The sequence below is a fragment of the Hypanus sabinus genome, chromosome 13 (genome assembly GCF_030144855.1).
Source record: "Hypanus sabinus isolate sHypSab1 chromosome 13, sHypSab1.hap1, whole genome shotgun sequence".
NCBI classification, from domain to species: domain Eukaryota; kingdom Metazoa; phylum Chordata; class Chondrichthyes; order Myliobatiformes; family Dasyatidae; genus Hypanus; species Hypanus sabinus.
The window spans coordinates 100,323,381-100,343,747 of NC_082718.1; the positions used below are offsets into that span (position 1 = coordinate 100,323,381).

The window sequence follows — 20,367 nt, forward strand, 5'->3', positions numbered from 1 at the left end:
GTACTAGAAATCCCATTCTGAAGCATTAGCTCCAATGCAAACAATTGCTTTATATAGCATACTCTCCCCACTTTTCATATATTCACATAAACCATTTCCTGAAACAGTTAAGGAATGTGATGTTGAGTCTGTTACATTGATACACTCTAACCACAATATCCTTGTTTACATGCTCTTTTTCTCTCTGACTACATGCATTCCAAGGCAATGTGATAAGATCAGGGAATTTCTATGGAGTATATCACAAGTATCTGTATTCTGCAACAGCACCTGGGGTTGGGTTCCTATAATGCCTTTCTAATCAATTATTCATAGACCTTTAATACATTATTCCATATGTTTTAATAAAATAGTTCAGTTTAAAGTAACTTTGCTCAAAATGCTCGTTGAACCTTCAGCTATTGTAATGTATTCTCCATTAATTTTGATAAACTAAAAATATAAGATATTTCAATAAATGGCAATCTTTCAATTAACACTTGGGTTACGTAACAGACTAGATAAATGCTTTGAGGCTATGAGTTCAACAAAGCTTTTGTTCATTTTGCAAAACATGTCATATGACTGTATATCAAGAAATAAGATGTCTGACAGTTTTGAATATTTCTAAGTTTTACAGTACTTTTGAATGAATAATTATTTTAAATCAAAAATGTCAACCTTTGAGCTCTCCGTGTCCCACTCTTCCAAGTCTTCCCATCACAATTCTCCACGGCACTGATGTCATTTGCATTATTCCAACACACCACTCCCAGAGCTTCTGCAAACTCATTTTGCGGACAGGCACTTTACTTCTCCTTGACCTGAAAAAATTAATGCTCTTAACTCCTGGACAAATAAAGATGCTTTCTGTATTATGTTCCATTTTTCAGATAGAGGAAACTTTGAAATATGGTATTGCACATACTTGTCTCATTTCTCATCAATACTTAGAATGTAGTTTAAATAACTAAATTCACAACAGCAGTAATTGGTATTAATAACTGCCATATTTGCTATTAACTATTCATAAACACAGATAAAGCTCAAACTGCCATCAATGTCATTCATTCCCATCAGGAATAAATACTAATTGGATTTTTAAATTTTTGAACATTCAATGTCCGTAATCAAGTGGTCGCTCAATAGAGCAATTTAGAAAGGCCATCCTTTTTTGCCAAATCATACAATTTTAAACATACAAGTAGCTAGGTTTTTGACTGTTAATAACTTTTTCTACAGAATGCAGTTAAATTGATCTTATGCAAATAGTAGGATTCTTATTACAGTAAACAAGGTAAAACAATGCATAATCTCTAGTCCTGTATATTTAGACATATTCATGTCTATATTTAGACATGAAATTTAATTAGATTTGCATCATCAGCACAAACCTGGAATGCCAAAGAGCCTACACTTGTGCAGCACATTTTGCATAGGTGTAAAAACAGAGGCTGGCAATATGATTTTATCATTTCCTAATATTAGATTTAAAATATTTCAATAAAAATATGAAAATGGATTTTCTTGATCAAAACTCAGAGATACAAGTTTGTGTAGGTAAATAAGAATATTGTTCTCAGAGTGAAGGTTGAAGATTGTTTACTGTAATTTCCAGTCCACAAGTGTAAAGGATCTGATGCAGCACAAAAAACACAAGATAAATAACAATAATAATAAACAAACATGATAAATATAATACATCAGATAGATTATATACATAGCTTGATTGTATGTTCAAGAATGGCACTAGGCACAGGGATATCTACACACAAGGTGACTGAGAGGAAATGATTAAATAGTGGTGGTTGGGGGTGTGGAGGGGTGGGCTAGTGGCTAGAGATATTGATCAGCCTTGCTTCTTGGGGAAAGTGGTTGTTTATGAGTCTGGTGTTTCTGGCGTGGATGCTACATAGCCTCTTCCACAATGGGAGTAATCCAAACCGTGCATGAGCAGGGTGGGTGGGATCCTTTGTGATGTTATTGGCCCTTTCTGTATGTATGACCTTGATGGCATGTAAACTGGTGCCGGTGATTCACTGGGTAGCTTTGACTACCTGATGGGGAGCCTTCCTGTTCCCGCAGTACAGTTTCCATACTATGCAGCTTGTTTAGTATGTTCACTACTGCACAGCTGTAGAATAACATGAGTATACAGTAGATGTGCATTTTCCAGCTCTCTTCAGCAAGCTTTCCTGATTGTGTAGAATGTGCTCTGGGACCACGAGAGGCTGGATGAGATGTGGACTTCCAGGAATATAAAACTGCACATAGTTTCCACTGCTATGCTGCTGATGCAAAGGTGAGTGCTGCAAGTTCTCTTGAAGACGATAACCACCTCCTTTGTTTTGTTAACATTGAGGAAAAGGTTATTTGCCTGACAAAATCTCAAACCCTTACACGTTCTCTCTGTGGCCATCTCATCATTGTCGTAACAGCTCATTTCTCAAATTACAGATAGTGTATATTCAGCATTGAATTACAATTACTTTATAAAGCTTAGTTGAAAATATTTCTACTTTATTAAATTCTTTCAAAGAAAAAAAATGCCAATCTCTTTTCTATTTTTGTCAAGGTTACTTTCAGCCTAAACAAAAATCAAGTTCTGATGTGCATGGGATGTGTCAGCAAGAAATTATTTTCAGGGTAATAATCATTTTGAACTTAAATTCTTACCTGTTAGGTACATCAATGTTTAAGATGCATGTCTCCAGTAATTCCCCATGAAGATCTGTACAGGATGCCAAAAGCCACCTCTGATCATGAGATAAACAATATCCTACGAAAAGCACATTGTACTTCTGACTTGCCTCTCCAAATGTTTCACCTAGTTCTGTTTGCTTGTCCTTGATCGGTGCCAAGATACAAGGAGGTGAGTATACTTGGATAGGGTGGGGGCGCTAGAAAAGGAAAAACAAACTTACAATTTGACATAAGAAAAATTCTATAAAAGCCAAAAAATTGAAGAAGACTAGATTCTTTATAAAAAAGCAAGTTAATGAGAATATAAGCCATTTTACTGTGGATATTTAAGCAAACAATGAACGAGGGCATGAAGCAATTTGATAACCTTAATCACGATCTGATCAATTGATTATAAAGCAAATGATGAATACATTCCCTTGTGCTACAGTAAATGAATGCAATTAAACTATAAATACCAAAAGTCCACAATACTATAATTAAAAGAAAATAAATCAGGGAAGAATGTGAAATCAGAAAAGTAAAATCTTCAACCACCTTTTTTTAAGAAACCATAGATATTTACTTATGACAAAACAAAAGAATAAAGTACTTGAGACAAAGGAGCACACAAAATGACCTGAAGCTTTAAGTGCAAAAAGCAAGGCACTGAACACAAGTAAAAGGAAGTGAATTCCAAAGCTCATGAGAAGATTAGAACAATAGTAAACATTATTTAAAATGATGTGACTTTGCCACAAAGACTATTTAAATTGCATATAATGCACCAAACAAGGATAGATGTGCAAAACTTAGTGCAAACCAATAATTACCAATGAAAATTACAAACTAATACGCACCTCTGAATGCCTAAGAGTCATTTCTATTGTGGAAGCAGGACCAAAGCCAGTTAGTGATTTAATGTGGATCTGTGTGGGAAGTGGCCGTCTGCATTGAGTGTAAACTGAAAATGCCAGTGATTTTAAGTGCTGTATATAGAAACTGTGATCATCTTTCACTGGTTGTAGTAGATACTGGCAAGGCACAATCTGCAACAAAACAAAGGTTTCACCCTTCTATGCATCACATTGTGAGGTAACAGCTTCAATGCAATTTTTTTTTAAAAGCAGATGCATGTCAATTAATCAAGCATGACTATTATAAAATAGGAGGAAAATTCTACGCAGAATGAAGAATGTAAGTTTCAGAATAAAACAATAATTGAGGTGCTCTGAAACACTTAATTTCAAATTACAGTACAATTTTACTTTGAATTACCTGGACAGTGAATGCATTCCTCATATGCTCTGGCAGATTATCCAGCATCGCCAGGTAGCACCGTAACAGACCTAGCAATGATCCACTTGTAAAAGATGACTCTTCGTCTAAGGAATAGGTAAAAGGATCAACAAGATAAATGACGACAGCTGGGGGATATGCATTGCTGTCAGCTGACTCGGGTTCTGTTGGAATTCCTATCCGGTCTCTTTCTGTAGTACTGTAATATAGAAACATACTGATGTGAAATATAATCACTCATCAATTATTTTATGTGCACTTTTCAACACATTTTACCCCATGCATTTTATGCACACATCACATGAAAAACTTTTGCTACCAGAACACAACCATAGCCAAACAGCAGACAAAACTTTATTACTTTGCCCGGATTTGTTTTGTCCTCATCCTTCTCCATCTCTCCAGTCTGCAAGAAGTCAGATACTATCTCAGTCTGCTCAACACTTGTTTTCAGGCTGGAGGATCTGATAATGTGCCTAATTTAAGGATTAATGAAGGCCATTATTGGAATTTCACAACCAATTTGACATTGTGTAATCTCTTAAAGTGTTTCTAACAGTTTAACAGGTTACCTCTAATAGTCAAAGTGGCCAGTAACTTTGAGTGCAGTTAAAATTTGTGAATGTATCACTTGCCTAAAAAAAAATCTTAAAAAGCAAACACGAAGAAATCTGCAGATGCTGGAAATTCAAGCAACACACACAAAATGCTGGTGGATGAGACGAAGGCCCGAAACGTCGACAGTGTTTCTCCCTATAGATGCTGCTTGGCCTGCTGTGTTCCACCAGCATTTTGTGTGTTGTTTAAAAAAAATTCACCATTTTTATGTAATAGTTATTTTGTAAAAAGTACCAACTATGTTGATTAAGAGAGTTGCAACTGCAAAAGTCCAAGCAATGTTTGTTTTTAAAATAAGAAAAATCTCATGATAATGAAATGTAACCTTCTTTAATGTCAATTTTACCTCATACATACCTGTCTTGCACTTCTTGCTGCTGCGCTGAGTTTTGGGCATCTGAATCTCCACTTGTGCTAGGCGTACTCCCTTGAGATCTCTCTGTATTAGTGCCTGAACTACCACTTGGAACTGAAGTAGTACCACTAAATCCTGAAGTGGATGAGGTTGTTCCTGTCTGATGCAAAACGGGGGTAGTGGTCGTGGTTGTGGTGGTAGTGGTGGAGGTAGAAGTGCAGCAGGTCCCTGTTGACCCACTTCCTACACCAGAGCTGCCAGTTGTTGCAGTGCTACTGCCAGTGCTGATTGTGGAAGTAACTGTCGTACCAGTTGTCACTGGTGCAGAAGTACCCCCGGTTCCTGATGATGGCCCACTAGCTCCAGTTGTCGTCTGTCCCTGGGTGCCAGATGATGCAGTTGGCTGGTGCTTTGGTGGAATCAGCAAGCTGTTATCCAGCTGAAGTGTAGCCAGGTAAGGTGCTAGATATATGGGAGTAAATGAAATATTTAATTAAGTGAATCTGAATAACTACCTCTCAGTGTTTCACTACATGTACAAACACACTTACACCAATTCTGGATTTTAAACAGAAGCATATTGCTTGGAAAAAACATTTATAATTCATTTTAACAGATACAACACAATTCAATTAACATTCCATCAGACAAATGCAATTGAAATCAATGAATTACAAATGCTGAAATTGACATTCTTTGAGGAATGTACTGCCCAGCCTTCCCAGAAAAATGTTATTCTAATTTTAAAACTTACCCAAGTGGTGGCGGCAAACTTGAGCATAGAGCTTCAACTTGGCAAGATTGTCACTCTCATCATTAACCCAGGTTTGAGAGAACCAATCATCAACTGATTCATCCGCCAGCTTTTTTGCAGAACTCTTACCAACCCGCATGATTCCATCTCTCAATACTTTGCAGATGGGTCTATGCTCACCAAGTCTGCAGGTCTGTTAAAATAAAAATGTACTCAAGTTGATTAGCAAACATTGATTATAATTTCAGTCACTAGGTTTCAATTTATATATTTTCTTGAAGTTACAGGTGTTCTGTAACTAACTCACTAGCAATAATTAAAATTGCAACTTAATATTTATTTTGTATTCATGTATAATATTTTATACTGGTAAGCATTTATTCTGACCTCGTATACTGCACTAAGATCCCTGAAGAAATTTTTGGCTCCAGTGAGCAAGGCCTCATTTTCTGGACAAACCACAATGTAGGCTACGTCACGCTGAGAACCATATGGTTCCAGAAGCAGCTTCTCCCAAAAGGGCAGTGCAAAGGGGGAGATCATCAGGAAGTCTTTATCATAACCCAGCAGCAGTGTAGGGATAGGAAGAGGCTCTGGTGATTCTTCTGAACCTAAACAAAAAGATTGTGCTACACATTAAACCCTTGAGATAATACAATGATACAAATACAAACTTTCATACTCCTGGACTTTGTACATTAGAAAAAGCACAGAACCGCAATTAGAAACGCTTTTACCCAATTTAGATAAGCTATTAAATAATGTGGCTGGTTGTCACATGATTAATTAGAGCTGTAGAATATTACAAAAAATCTATAAACCATTTAATATTCCAAATAACTCAGTTCTGGCACTGAACTTTTTTTTAATTACATGGAGATCAGTATCAAACCATGGACAACAGTTACTGTAGTATAACAATACTAAAGCAAGTCTATCACAACAGTTGCACTTAAAATTCCTGCTTTGTTGCCAACAGTGGTGTCATTAATGACACAATTAGTATCGGAGATTCTTCAGTTCATCCAACCCACATTTTTTTATGTGTAGGATGATTTCCCATTTTTCTCTCCAAAGGCGATCATGTTTATACTTCAGAATTCCTTGAGGGAGCAACAAACAGAATTGACCAGAGAATAGCAACACACACAAAATGCTGGTGGAACGCAGCAGGCCAGGCAGCATCTGTAGGAAGAAGCACAATCGACGTTTCGGGCCGAGACCTTTCAATAGTCCTGACTCGGCCTGAAACATCATCTGTGCTTCTTCCTGTAGATGCTGCCTGATCTGCTGCGTTCCACCAGCATTTTGTATGTATTGCTTGAATTTCCAGCATCTGCAGATTTCCTCATGTTGACTAGAGAATGTATATTTGGTATATTGCGCAAAAGGTAGAACAACGAAAAGTTGCTCCTCCCTGTTGGAGAAAATTAAGTGTTGTGATATTGAGGAAGCAGAAAACAAGCCAGATTACAAAGTATTGGCAAGGGAGAAAATTGCAGAATTTAGTCTTTCCTTTCAGAGCACGGGAAATAAGTTGGAGATTTATCCTTTTTATCTATTCTTCAGCTTTTCTTTTAACGTGTCTACACCATGTTTTAATAGTTAATTCTCATTTTAAACATATAATGACAATTTCTGTCCTTCTGATGATTTTCCTTCAAATTGGTCTTTCTTTTTCTATTGCTTTTCATACAGTGCTACTTCAATGCCTTTTTGGATTCAATTTCCTCTTTCAAAATTCAAATATAATGCTGCATAATGAACGTATTAATTAGTGGATTTTAGGGTGCAATTTTCTTTGAACATTGAATACCTTTTCAAACAGCTGTCATTTGTTTTGTTCATGATTTTCCACTTCATTTTTACTTCCACTCTCATTCTTTAATTTTCTCTTTTTACATCATAGTACTTTAATCTCTGTTGTCACATCTTTCCTGATACTTACATTGAACCTTCTGGTGTTATAAATTGTTCTTTTACATACCCTTTTTTTGCTCTGGTATCTATTATTTTTTGCCCCATGCATCTTAGATAGCAAGTGAGAAAAAAATATATTGTTTTTCTTGCTTTTTATGATTCCATTTTGGTGGAATTGGGGAAAAAGTTGTTGAAATCTACCATGATTATTCCAGGCCTTCTTTTCAATTCATTGAACTATCAAATTAGTCTGCCATTCCTCTATTGCATCCTTGTAAGCTATTAACCTTTTAACTTGTATCATTTAATTGAACTGTATGGTAAAAGAAAACTAGCTTTTACTTTTTAATTCTATCCACTGGAACCCTGTATCATATATTACTATTATTCTTTAAGGTATTTTAATGAGTACCTCAATTTGTAAAATCTTGACATTATAGCTTTCCCATCTTGCATTGTAATTTTTGCTTTTCTTTGCTTAATAATCCTTCCCTGAATAAGTTTTCTTGTTCTACTTCTGTAATTTCTAGAACCTGCTTCCCCCAACATTAATCATTTGAATTTTATTTACAGATATGGTTATGCTTTACCCACAGAGTCCAGCACAGCTACCCTCACCTTCAATATTTCTATCACAGTATCAATGCTAATTTTCCATAAAATGAAATGAATCCCTTCCTTCACAACTTTAATCATGTCAAGTCTGAACATCTTTATCTTTATTTTAGGTTTGGGTACAGCAATGTAATTCTCCCTACGCCTGCCTTAAAAATGCACAAGATAATGACAACAGCACCATAAATTTGGTGATCTATGCAACAATACATCCCATCCTACTAGGTAAACAAGCACTGTAACATTTGAACAGTTGAGTAGTGCACATCATGTTGATGTTCGCTAGGTAACTGAAGAAATAAAAGAGCTGAAAATTAATTTCAGGACAATGTATGAATATCAGAATAGGGGTTTACCATAGGATCCTCTGCCTATCTTGTGGAACTGTTGCCAAGTGAGAGGTCCTTGCACATGTTGGATGTTTTCCCATGTCCTTCCTGTCCGTTTCTTCTGAATGGCATCTTGTAGAAAAGGCTGCAGTGATAGCAGCATACGGACCACGTCTTGGGATGAAAGGATGCTTACATCCAGAACTGGAGATAAGAAACTGTGTTATTGCAATAAATTAAAGATCCTATCTGCTGTCAGTAATTGGAAATGAAGTAATGTTTTCTCACTGGAAGGGTGAAGCATATTTACCACTTTCCATTCCTCAAAATAAACATGCCTCTTCTGATTCCTTCAGTTTTAGAAAGTACCTACCCAAATTCCCAAAATATTTTCCTTTTAAGCTCTTAAATGCAATAAGTACCCAAAAATAGTCTCCATCAGGTTTTCACACACAGTGGTTTTGAATGAAATGATACCAAGTCAGAAAACTCTGATACAGCCTCTTGCAATATCTCATGTTCTGGATGAGCAGAATTAAAGGAATTTCAATTGGATTCATCCACCGAAATTTTCATATACTGTATACTTTTATTATTTTAAGACTCCTGTCTTAAAATTCTCTTCAACAGATTAGTTCTTCCAATTTTGACCAAACTGGTCCAAGACTCTAAATGGATGAACAGTATAACCAACTCAACCCTGCAACATTTCCATCTCAGACTTCAAACACAACATGCTTTTTAGACTCACTTGCAAGAAGCACAAAGATGTTTTTGCATGGAGTGTGTTCAGATTTCTGGATGGGCTGACATGATAAGAAAAGGTAGCATGAAAGATTTAGCATCTCTTACAATGGAGTAGGTAAGTTCATGAGAATGTAAGTGTATATTGAAGGAAAAGATGAAACACCTTCTGGTTATCTGCCATTTTAATTGCCCATCCTATTCTTATCTGTGTATTTGATTGCCAATGCAGCTCTAATGAAGCTGAATCCAAGTTTAAGAAATAGCACAGCTTATATTTCAACAAGGCAGATTATAGCCTTTCAGACTTGGCAAAGAATTTGACAATTTCAGAAAATCAGCAATTTCAGCCATAAAGCTCTGATTCCCAACAATACTTCACCCTCCCTCACCCACATTTCCTCTTTCTGGCGAATCCAGACTTCATTCATTTCCTCATATTTACAATCCCCCTTGTAACTTTTATATTACCATATGCCATTCAATTGTTCCTGGTCTCTACCCCATTGGAGATCCAGCTTTATTTTCTCTTCTACTTTTACCATTTTTGTGTAATTTCTCTTTTATATTTTCAGATCTGATAAAAAGGTGGTTATAGATTCAGTTCAAACATTTTTGCTTTCTACAGATGACGCCTGAACCAACTGCTTTTGTGTTTCTAATTCTTGTTTCACCATTCTGAACTGACCAATTGCATCCATTATTTGTGGAACATGTTGCGGCACCTGGAACTATTTCCCCCACACAGTCAGCAAGAAGCCACTTGGAATCCATGGAGTGGAATACAGACAAAAGCAGGGCAGTTGATGTAAACAGTCTCACATTTGAAGTGCGTGAGCTCTGAAGGTTAACAGGGCAATTTTTACTTCTCTTGGTGGACAGAAGACAGAGGAACCAGTTAAATTTGGGCAAATACATATTCTACGCTGGCCCTGGCCATCTGCCATCTTGAAGTCTTTGGATTCATTGCCTGAGTTCTCACTGGACTCCAGGGAGTTCAATGAGACAAGTGAGATTACAAATAAATGACAGTTTAATATTATAATCTGTATTATTTATTTTACAAAACTACTTTATTTTCTTGATCATGACCTTCACTATTACCCACTGTGTGACATATAGATGTGCGTGAGTGTACACACCTTACAGACCTAAACAAAACATGCAGTCAGTCAGGCAACTGTGGACAGAGAAATAGTCAATGATTCAGGTCTGTGACCTTTTATAATGGCCTCTTCTGGTACAGACCCAAGCATAGACTGTCTTTCCATTGTTGATGTCTAACTTGCAGAGTTCTTAATTTGAGATTTCCAGCTTCTGTAAGTCTTTTAGATTTTTTAAAATTTTCAAAAAAATAATCTATTCTGCACTTGAGGAAGAATATTAAATTTCCTAGAAGCACACACTTCTGTCGAAGGAAGGAATAAATTAAATAAAATGTTGCAGTAAGGAATCACCAGGTGAGAATGAAATCACAAGGGAGAAGAAAGATTTTCTTTGGCTTTTTTGGCAAGCATTCAATAATTACCAGATTGATACTTTAGCTTTGTTCTGCTGTACCATTTCTGAATCAACCATTTCTCTGTCAACCATGAAATTTCAAAAGGAGATCAGAGCTCTTTTTCCCCATTGTTTGTGTAAAATTTAAACTGTTGACATGCTATTAACAGTTTTGCACCTAGGATTAGCTAATGCAACTGGGATGAAACTACCAAGTTAATACATCAGAATAGATGAGGGGAGGCTGTGGACAAAACCTTTTTAAGAATTTTAATCCATTGATAAAGCATCTAGTTTTATGATGCACTGCTTTGAAAAACTGATACAAGTTACAAAAATAGCTCTGATAGTCTGTTATCCAATTGCTTGATGGTTCCCATGAAGCCTTTAAACTACTAGCCTCCATTGCTAATTTATTATATTGTAGTGTTCAAAAGGCATGTTGGATATGAACTGGAATAACATCTGGCCACAAGTCTGGAAAAACTGCCAGAATAGCACCAATTTTCCAAGCTTATAAAGAGAATTATTAACAAAATAAAAATGCTAATATTTAAATAAAGCACGATGCAAGTTACAATCGGAAAATGCAGAATAAGAAGCAAATCAGAACTAAAAATCCAGGAAATACATGTTCTATAATCAAAGAACAGAAATATTTCTTAAATATATAATTAAACAAAACAAGGAAATGAAAAAGGTGTCTTTTATTCAAACACAGATTAAGCCCTTGTATCCTAGACTTTTAAGGATGATAATACGTAGATGAAGTGAAGACAAAAATATCGATTGGCAAATATGATATTTAAACTTCCTTGAGACAAGCAACATGGTTAAGTGAAGAATATATAGTTGGTATATAGAGTAAAGGAGTAAAGCAATGAAAAGTTGCCATTTACTGGAGAAGATTAAAGGTTGGAATATTGAGGGAGCAGAAACCAAACAGGATGAAAACAATGCTGAGTGTAAGTAAACAGTGCCAAGGATTTCAAAATAAAGATTCATAACGTATCAAAGGCTCAAAGGAAAAATGTTGTGATAAGGTGAAGACAGAGTCAATATATTCCCCTGCCCCACCCAGAAGTAGCAATGGATATAAAAGCCAAGTAGTAATGAAGAATTTAAGTGTTTAAAATTATGGAAGGATTACACAAGTCTAGAAATAGATAATTTCTATTGGACAACATTTAAGAGTCAACTTTATAGATGCCTGAATGAGCAAGACATAATGCGATACTGAATCCAGCAAGGGAGATTAATGTAGAAAGGCATGACGACGAGCATAGATGCATGGGCCAAAGAGCCCGTTTCCAAGATGTACAACTACACTGATAGAGCTGCTTCCATGTTGCAACATAATGTACTGTACCAGGCATGTTTTAAAAGGGTGCTGCAAAACTTGGAAAAAGTAATCCAATAAACAAGCTGCTGGTAGAACTCAGCGGGACAAGCAGCCCCTGTGAGGGGAAAGGAACTGTCAATGTTTTAAGTTGAAACTCTGCATCAGGACACCAAAACTCATTTCATCGACCTGTGAGTTTCTCCTTAAGATTGTTCGTCACTTCAGACTCCTGCATCTGCATTCTCTGGTGGTCATTCAATCTACTTTTGAATTTTACCATTGAATGAGATTACCACTGATCCATAACTCAGTCCCAATTACCCGCCAAGCGACTTAGTTATAAGCTTAACACTCACCAAATCCCAACTAAAATTCAAACTTCTGATCAGACCCAGCAAAAAAGCAAAGTATCAAGGAATTACAATATAATTCAGAAATCATCAAAATACATTGAGAGATTAACAGGATACACCCTGAGACGCTAGGGATGATTAGACAAGAAACAGATGAAATAAACAATGCTCTTCAACACATAAAATCAATTTTTGATTTCAACATACAAGTTGGTGGAAAGTTTCATGAGTTTAAATAAACTCCCACTTGTTGGAAACAAATTTTCTAACAGATGTAAAAACTAAGTTACAGAGTGCAAGCTTTCTTCCGTTCTAGTAAAGGAGAAGCAGAACACTATGAAATTTCTCCTTACATATTAGAACTCAATAAAATAATACAGGCCAGTGCATAACAGGACTTAAGTACCAGGTGGGTGGGGAAGGGGGAATGAAGTACAAAATGGGGTGGGGGGGTGATAAGTGGAAGAGGTAATTCCACTATATTTGATGCCACCCTCACCCACATCTCCTCCATCTCTTACACACCTGCCCTCACCCCATCCTTCCGTTGCCATTAACAGGGCTAGAGTTCCCCTTGTTCTTATCTACCAACCCATGAACTTCCATATCCAGCACATGTAACTTCTGCAACTTCCACCATCTACAACCAGATGCTACCACAAAGCACATCTCTCCTCCCTTCCTCCACACCACTCCCCCATTTGCCGGAGCTCTCTACACAACTCCCTTGTCCATTTATCCTACCCCACTAATCTCCCTCCTGACACTTTTCCATGCAAGCAGGACAAGTACTACACCTGCCTCTATACCTCCTCCTTAATCACCATTCAGGACCTCAAACAGTCCTTCCAGACACTTCACCTGTGAATCCGTCAAGGTCATTATTGTATCTGGTGCTTCCAGTGCAGTCCACTCTACATCGATGAAACCTGTCATAAACTGGTGACTGTTTCATTGAGCACATTTGCTCCATTTGCCACAAAAGGTGGGATTTTCTGGAGGTCACCCATTTCAATTTGACTTCCCATTCCAACATACTGGTCCATGGCCCCCTCTAATGTCACAATGAAATCACAATCAGGTTGGAGAAGCAAAAACTTATATCTATCTGGGCAGCTGACAAGCTGATGGCACAAACAATGATTTATCTAACTTCTGGTAATTTCTCCCCCCCCCCTTCTCTTTACCTCACCTACCCTTCAGCTTCCTCTGGTGCCCCTCCTCCTCTCCTTTCTCTCATTATCCACTTTCTCTCCTATCATTTTCCTTCTTCCACTTACCACTTCCCAGCTTCTTGCTTCATATTTCTTTCCCACCTCCCCACCCCCCGATCTGGTTTCACCTACCATATGCCAGCTTGTACTCCTCTGCCTACCCCATCTTCTTATTCTGACATCTTCCCCTTCCTTTCCAGTCCTGAAGGGTCTCAAAATGTCAACTGTTTATTCCCATCATAAGTGCTGTCTGAGCATTATGCTAAGTTCCTCCTGGATTTTGTGTGTGTCACTGCCTTTCATGATATTTTCCTAGTGAACGATGGTATAGATTCACAATTTCAGAAGCTTGCAACGTTGTGCACATGGTTGTAAGTGGGGGAAAACACCAATTCAAGTTTAAGAACGTGTGGAGGAAAGATTATAAATAACTGGTAACCCTAAGGTATTGCTTCATCCCTCAGTAAGCTGTTCAATGTAACTTATCTGAAAACTAATCTGATGAATCTAAAATGCCCCAGTTAAATGAAAAGGATAAGAATGCAATAGTAGAGGAAGCTTGCTCCATCATTCAACAAGATGACTGCTGATCTTGGTCCTAATACTTTTTGTCTGAAAGAATATAATGATATTGTGTACAGATCTGATTGCTCTGCCCAAGGAAGGATATAGATACAAAAGAAAAATTGCAGTGAAGGCTTCACCGATTGGATCTGGCATGCGAAAACCAACATCTGCCCTGGACTGATTTCCAGGATGTTTGTTTTCATTGGAAGAGATATTAAGATGACTGGACCTACATCTGTTTAGACATCAACATTTCAGATGTTCTATTCTAGATAGATCAATATCATCATATTGATACAATCACAAAGAAGGCATGCCAGCAGCTAGACTTCATGGAGAGTTTGAAGAAATTTGGTATGTCAAAAAGTAGTAAATTTTTATAGATGTACGGTGGAGAGCATTCTAACTGATTGCATCGCTGCCTGGTACAAAGGGTCCAATGCATAGGATCGGAAAAAAAGCTGTAAACTCAGCCAACTCCATCATAGGCACTAACCTCCCCGCCACTGAGCACATCTTCAAAAGGCAGTACAGGTGGTCCCCTTTTCAAACGTTCGATTTATGACAACTCATTGTTACGAAAGACCTACATTAGTACCTGTTTTCACTAACCAAAGAGGATTTTATCTTTTACGAGAAAAGACGTCCACTTTATATGTGTGTTTTCCCCAAGAAAGACTACAATGACCGTGAAGCCTTGTGCGGGCAGTTGTTTGCGCATGTGTGTACGCATGTACATACGTAGGCATGTACGTGCCAATTTTTTTCCTCCAAAACGATTTTGGCTCGCTGTCTTCTGGAGTTTGATAAGTGAAACTACACCATACATACAATATTTCTACTTTATATAGGGTGTATATTTATCATATCATTCCTGCTTTTACTATATGTTAGGTTTTATGTGTTACTTGGTTTGATTTGGTAGGTTATTTTTTTGGGTCTGGGAATGCTCAAAAATTTTTCCTATATAAATTAATGGTAACTGCTTCTTCGCTTTACAACATTTTGGCTTACGAACGGTTTCATAAGAACTCTCTACTTTCAGATTGCGGGGGAAACCTTTTCCTGAAGGTGGCAGCATCGATCATTAAGGACAGTCACCATTCAAAACATGCCCTCTTTTCATTACAGATTGAGTAGACCTTATCCGAAATGCTTCAGGCCAGAAGTGTTCCGGATTTCAGAGTTTGTAATAATGAGAAAGCTTGGGATTGTCATCATTTCTGACTCAGAAGTTATATGCTACAGGTAAGCAGTCTTTGTCTTACACTCGTTCATCACACACATGCACTCAACAGTAAAAACAATTAGACTACTCCATTAATGAAAATATAATGTGTGCAGGGTTATAAAAGCAAAACAACAGTTGTTGAACTACAACAAAGAACAGCAGGCTTTCAGTCTCTACCTACGATGGATGCCATTAGGTTACAGTACACAAATTGTATTTTACATTTTCTTAGGTTTTATGTAAGGTGTAAAAACAATCAGCATTGTAGACCTGCTTTGGTGTTAGATTTTAATCAGCGATGATCTTGGCAAACTCATCAATGAATTTCTCTGCTGCTTTGTGAGTATCTGCAAATACTTTAAAATTTAATGCCATGCCTTTTCACAAATTTCTGCAACCAGCCTGCTGAATATTCACAATTATCTTCAATTTTCAATTCACTGTGATAAATCTATGCTTCTTTTATGATCGGCATACAATTAAGCAGCATATATTTACTGCGAGGCTGATGAATCCACTCTTTCAATACACATTTGATATATCTTTTTTTTGCTTTATGCGGTGTTTTTCTATGCTTCAATTAACTTCTGTTCATTACATATGTCAGGTCGTTTAACAGAACAGTGTGATGCACGTAGACCTGTACATTACCTAGGAACCTTCCCAGTACCATGTGGGATTTTCTGTTTGTGATGTCATGTCAGTGCTCAAAAAAAATTTCTGATTTTGTAGGCTTTTAGATTTTGAAATTTCAGATAAAGGATATTCAACATGTACTACCATCAAGGAGGTGGTTCAGGAGACTGAAGACGCACATTTAACATTTTAGGCAATTTTCCTCTCAGATTTCTGAATGGTCCATGAATACATGAACAAGACCTCGTTATTTTGCTCTCTTTTTGTACTATGTTTTAGAGTGATTTTTGGGTTTAGGACACATACATTTAGCAATTGACTTTGGCTACCAGTCTTCACATCTGAAAATGTATTGTGCATTTAATTTGGAGTGCAGCTGTGAACAATGGGTTCCTAAAAGTCATGAATCCCAGTCCAACATTGCTGATTAAGATTTATTTGGATGTCTGTGGTATGGATGTGAATCAGGAGGTGTGAAGGTTGTATGCAGTTTCAAAGAAAGCATTGTCCAAACATGTAAATATGGAGTTATCCTTTGATGCTTGGCACAGAAAATATCCAGCCACCACGTAGGGCCAGCAGACCTTTTGACTGAAAGTATCTCCTATGATGCCTGCTGTACCTTGTTTTTGTCAAATAAAGAAGCTGCTCTGTATCCACCAGTAATTTTGTCCAGTGACTTTATTCACACAACACTACGTACTTATTTTTGTATTTATAACTACAGTAACTTTTTTTATGTAGGCCACTGTACTGCTGCAGCAAAACATTTCACAATATATGTCAGTGATAATAAACCTGTTTCTGATTAAGAGAGGAGATCTCAATGAAGCACAACATTCTTATAGGGCTTCAGAAGGCAAATCAGGGAAAAGATTCCTCCAGACTTCGGTATCTAGAATCCATAGTCAGTCTTCAAATAAAAGTCTGGCTACTCAGAAATAAGATAGAAAGAAACACTCAAAGTTGTGAATTTTTGGAATCCTCTCGAGGAGGCTGCGGATGATCAAGTACCAAGTAAATTCAAAAGAAGCATTGCCGTTTTTGATATTAAAGGAACCTGAAATAGAGCAGGAAAGTGGCACTGAGACAAAGGTCAGTTGTAATCTCCTTGAATAGCATGCACGAGAGAGCAAATGGTTCATCCTAGCTCTTATTCTGTTATTAAATATGTTCAATGTCAACAGCTCTCAGCATTACAGAATTCTAAAGATTCATGAGCCTCTGAAAGTTATTCCTCATCTGTCTTAAACAGGAGATCCTTTATTCTGAAAGCATGCCTGCTCGCATCACTTACACAAAGAATAACCACCGTTATGTACCTATCCTCATCAAGCCCTCAACATTTTTTCACACTTCCAGGAAATCACTTCCCATTGGTCTAAACTCCGATGAGCAGGGATACTACTTCTAAGACATTACTCAAAAAAAACTGCTTCACCCAGGAAAAAAATCTAGTGTGCTCTTTCTGAATTGCCTTCAATGCAACTGCTTCAAATGAGAGGAAATCCATATATATAGTACTTCAGATTTGGTCTGACAAATTATATCCAAAACATTTAAAATAAAAATATAAATATTTAAATGTTTCCATTTAAATCATTCTTTCTTATAGAAGTTTCTTCTTATAGAGGTATGCTTCCATTTCTTAGGAAAAGAGGCAAATTTAATCATTAGCAAAGGAAGCACAGAAATGTCATAACAGCCTTGTTGACTCAGTGCAGAAGATGGTTAACAGCAATTTCTGACAATATAATGCACATTTATCATACTATAACTTTATTGCAAAGGACTTACCATTACTATTGGGCCATGGGTGTAAACTTCCACTTCTAATTAGTGTTTCATCTAATCTTCCACCTGAAGGATTATCCACATACTGCCGACCCTGCTCCAGGGCATTGAAACACTCTGTGCAAGAATCGCTGCTATCAGCTCTCAGCTTGTCATAGTTCCAGTTTGCTGATTGAAGTGCTGATCTATCCAAGGAAATGTAATCCAAAGAACTTAGAGAAGTGAAAGGTCTTGTACATTGGTCCTGTATGAGAAAAATTAAGCTTGATGTTGGGTCATGTGGCCTCTTAGACCCATCAAACCCTTGTGGTTCTATAGAATTCCTACACAGTATCAACCGTCTTTCTGCAGCTTGACCTATTTCAGAGGTCCTTCCAAAAATATCAAATTCATCTTCAAGAAAAAGACCTGCATTATATCCAAGCTTGCGATTTACCACAGCACTAAATCCACAGGTGCACGAATTCTGAGCTTCGTTGGTTGGATCTGGGATGTATAAATCAACATCTGCCCCTTTGGTATCACAAACGCAGATACAGCAGCTATCGAAGTTACGATCCTTGAAGAAATTCATCACTGAATCTGATAAGATTAGTGTCACATACAAGCTGTGCGCTTCTGGAATTGACTGTATGGTAGCTGGCTCTACTGAGTTCAATGGTCGCGTTGTTGAGGGTGTTGAGGCAGGAGAGCAGAGATCAGCACTGTCGTATTTTACTGAACCCTGCCCACTGGCAGTCCCAGCACCACGAGGAGTCCTTGGTGTTCTTGGTGTACGAGGTGTAGGGACAGAAAAGCGTGGGGTTGCTGGAGATGGCAATATACCAGCACCGCTGTTACTTGCAGGTGCAGTACTGCTTACTGCCAATGGTGTGCTCATCTGAGGAGTGCTCATCTGTATATAATCTTCTGTCAGACTCCCAACACTAGGCACGTTGCTGTAAGATAAACAGTTGGTCTCAAAATATGTATGAGAAAAACAACCACATTGTTAAAGTATTTTTAAAAAAGAGCTTTTTCTAACAGTAAAATTAATAATTTCTGAACTTACTCCATTTGTTTACATTTCTAGAATACCTTACAGTCTAAGCAATAATGATGTAAATACATTTTCAATGCTTAATTTTTAAGGATGTAAAGTGCAAATAAGCTCACATAAAAAGAATCATGTAGGGAAACAACTATTAAAGAGGCAATTGAATATTGTCACATCTAACTTGGTAAGAAAGGCCAATAAAGGTAGATATTTGAATACAACTCCATCCACTACTAATTAAAAACAATTTATGACAACTTGAAATACAGAATTGTACTTTTATTTGTACAGTACTTCAATCGTTTCAAACTTGAGCTTCTAATGTTAAAAATATTTTGTTAACTTAACATGTAACAAGTACTTTTATAGCATACATGATTGCACAGAGATATTTCTGATCATGCATGATTCCAACAGGTATAATTGAAACAACATGCTTTCTTGGGACTTACACATATCCATCTCGAATTAATGAAGCAGATGATGGTACAGGCAATTGTTCAATTTTAGGAGGAACAGCCCATGATGGTCTGTATATGCAGGCATCTGGTATTTTCAGAGGGGCAAGGCATTGACTGGGTACTGCCTTCAGTGGTGCGAACATTGAAGACCCAACAAAAGCTTTTGCTTTTGGTGGTTTGTGTACAAAAGAGAAATCCTGAAATAGAGCATCAAATAAACCAATATGTTTGAAATCCATTTCTTGCAACCAAAAGAAGTAACTTACTATTTAAATATTTTTTGAAATACTGATACAAAAAATGAAACGTGCTTTAAAAGGTAACACAACAGCAACTTCAATAGAAACTTTATTTTAGAAAAGCATCTTTTGTTTTTACTAACTGTTAGTTCTTCAGGCTTAGGGCTGCCCAATCCATCTTCCACCTCCATTTTGAATTCAGTGAACTGGGCTGTAGTTACACTGCTCACTGGATTTTCCACACTGTTAATCCCTGCAACCATCTCAGAATTAACACCATCTTTGTAGTTCATTACTGGAGAGAATGCCGGATGTTGTTCCAGAGATGGAGGCGTTGGAAACATTCTTTGCAGATCAGCAACAGCTGAAAAGAAACACACACTAGATATAACAACACACACAAAATGTTGGTGGAACACAGCAGGCCAGGCAGCATCTATAAGGAGAACACTGTTGACGCTTCGGGCCGAGACCCTTTGTCAGGACACTAGATATAGTCCACCTTTATGCGCACTCTAAATTATTAACCATTTCTTTCTCCTCACTATCCAAATTACAAAAAAAGTTTCCTAACTATTGGGTCTTCTAAATATTAGGAAATAATGAATTTTTGTAATTATGTTAACTAATATAGCCCAAACCTCCCTTCAATAAATCTGCAATATTCACAGGACCAGAACATCAAAAATATTGACAGTC

At 37.1% G+C, this 20,367-nt stretch overlaps 1 protein-coding gene across 2 annotated transcripts in view; it reads right to left on the reverse strand.

Annotated features, from left to right (window-relative positions):
• The window catches only part of LOC132404207 (mediator of RNA polymerase II transcription subunit 13-like), a 201,915-nt gene that overhangs the window by 13,129 nt on the left and 168,419 nt on the right, over positions 1-20,367 (reverse strand). For both annotated transcript variants that reach the window (XM_059988297.1, XM_059988296.1), the window contains exons 15-25: positions 19,812-20,032; positions 19,421-19,626; positions 17,936-18,870; positions 8,579-8,755; positions 6,075-6,298; positions 5,688-5,880; positions 4,936-5,395; positions 3,940-4,159; positions 3,522-3,710; positions 2,656-2,879; positions 661-803 (exon numbers count right to left, since the gene is read on the reverse strand). In XM_059988297.1, coding sequence (XP_059844280.1) covers positions 661-803; positions 2,656-2,879; positions 3,522-3,710; positions 3,940-4,159; positions 4,936-5,395; positions 5,688-5,880; positions 6,075-6,298; positions 8,579-8,755; positions 17,936-18,870; positions 19,421-19,626; positions 19,812-20,032 — 3,192 coding nt within the window. The remainder of the gene's footprint in view (positions 1-660; positions 804-2,655; positions 2,880-3,521; positions 3,711-3,939; positions 4,160-4,935; positions 5,396-5,687; positions 5,881-6,074; positions 6,299-8,578; positions 8,756-17,935; positions 18,871-19,420; positions 19,627-19,811; positions 20,033-20,367) is intronic.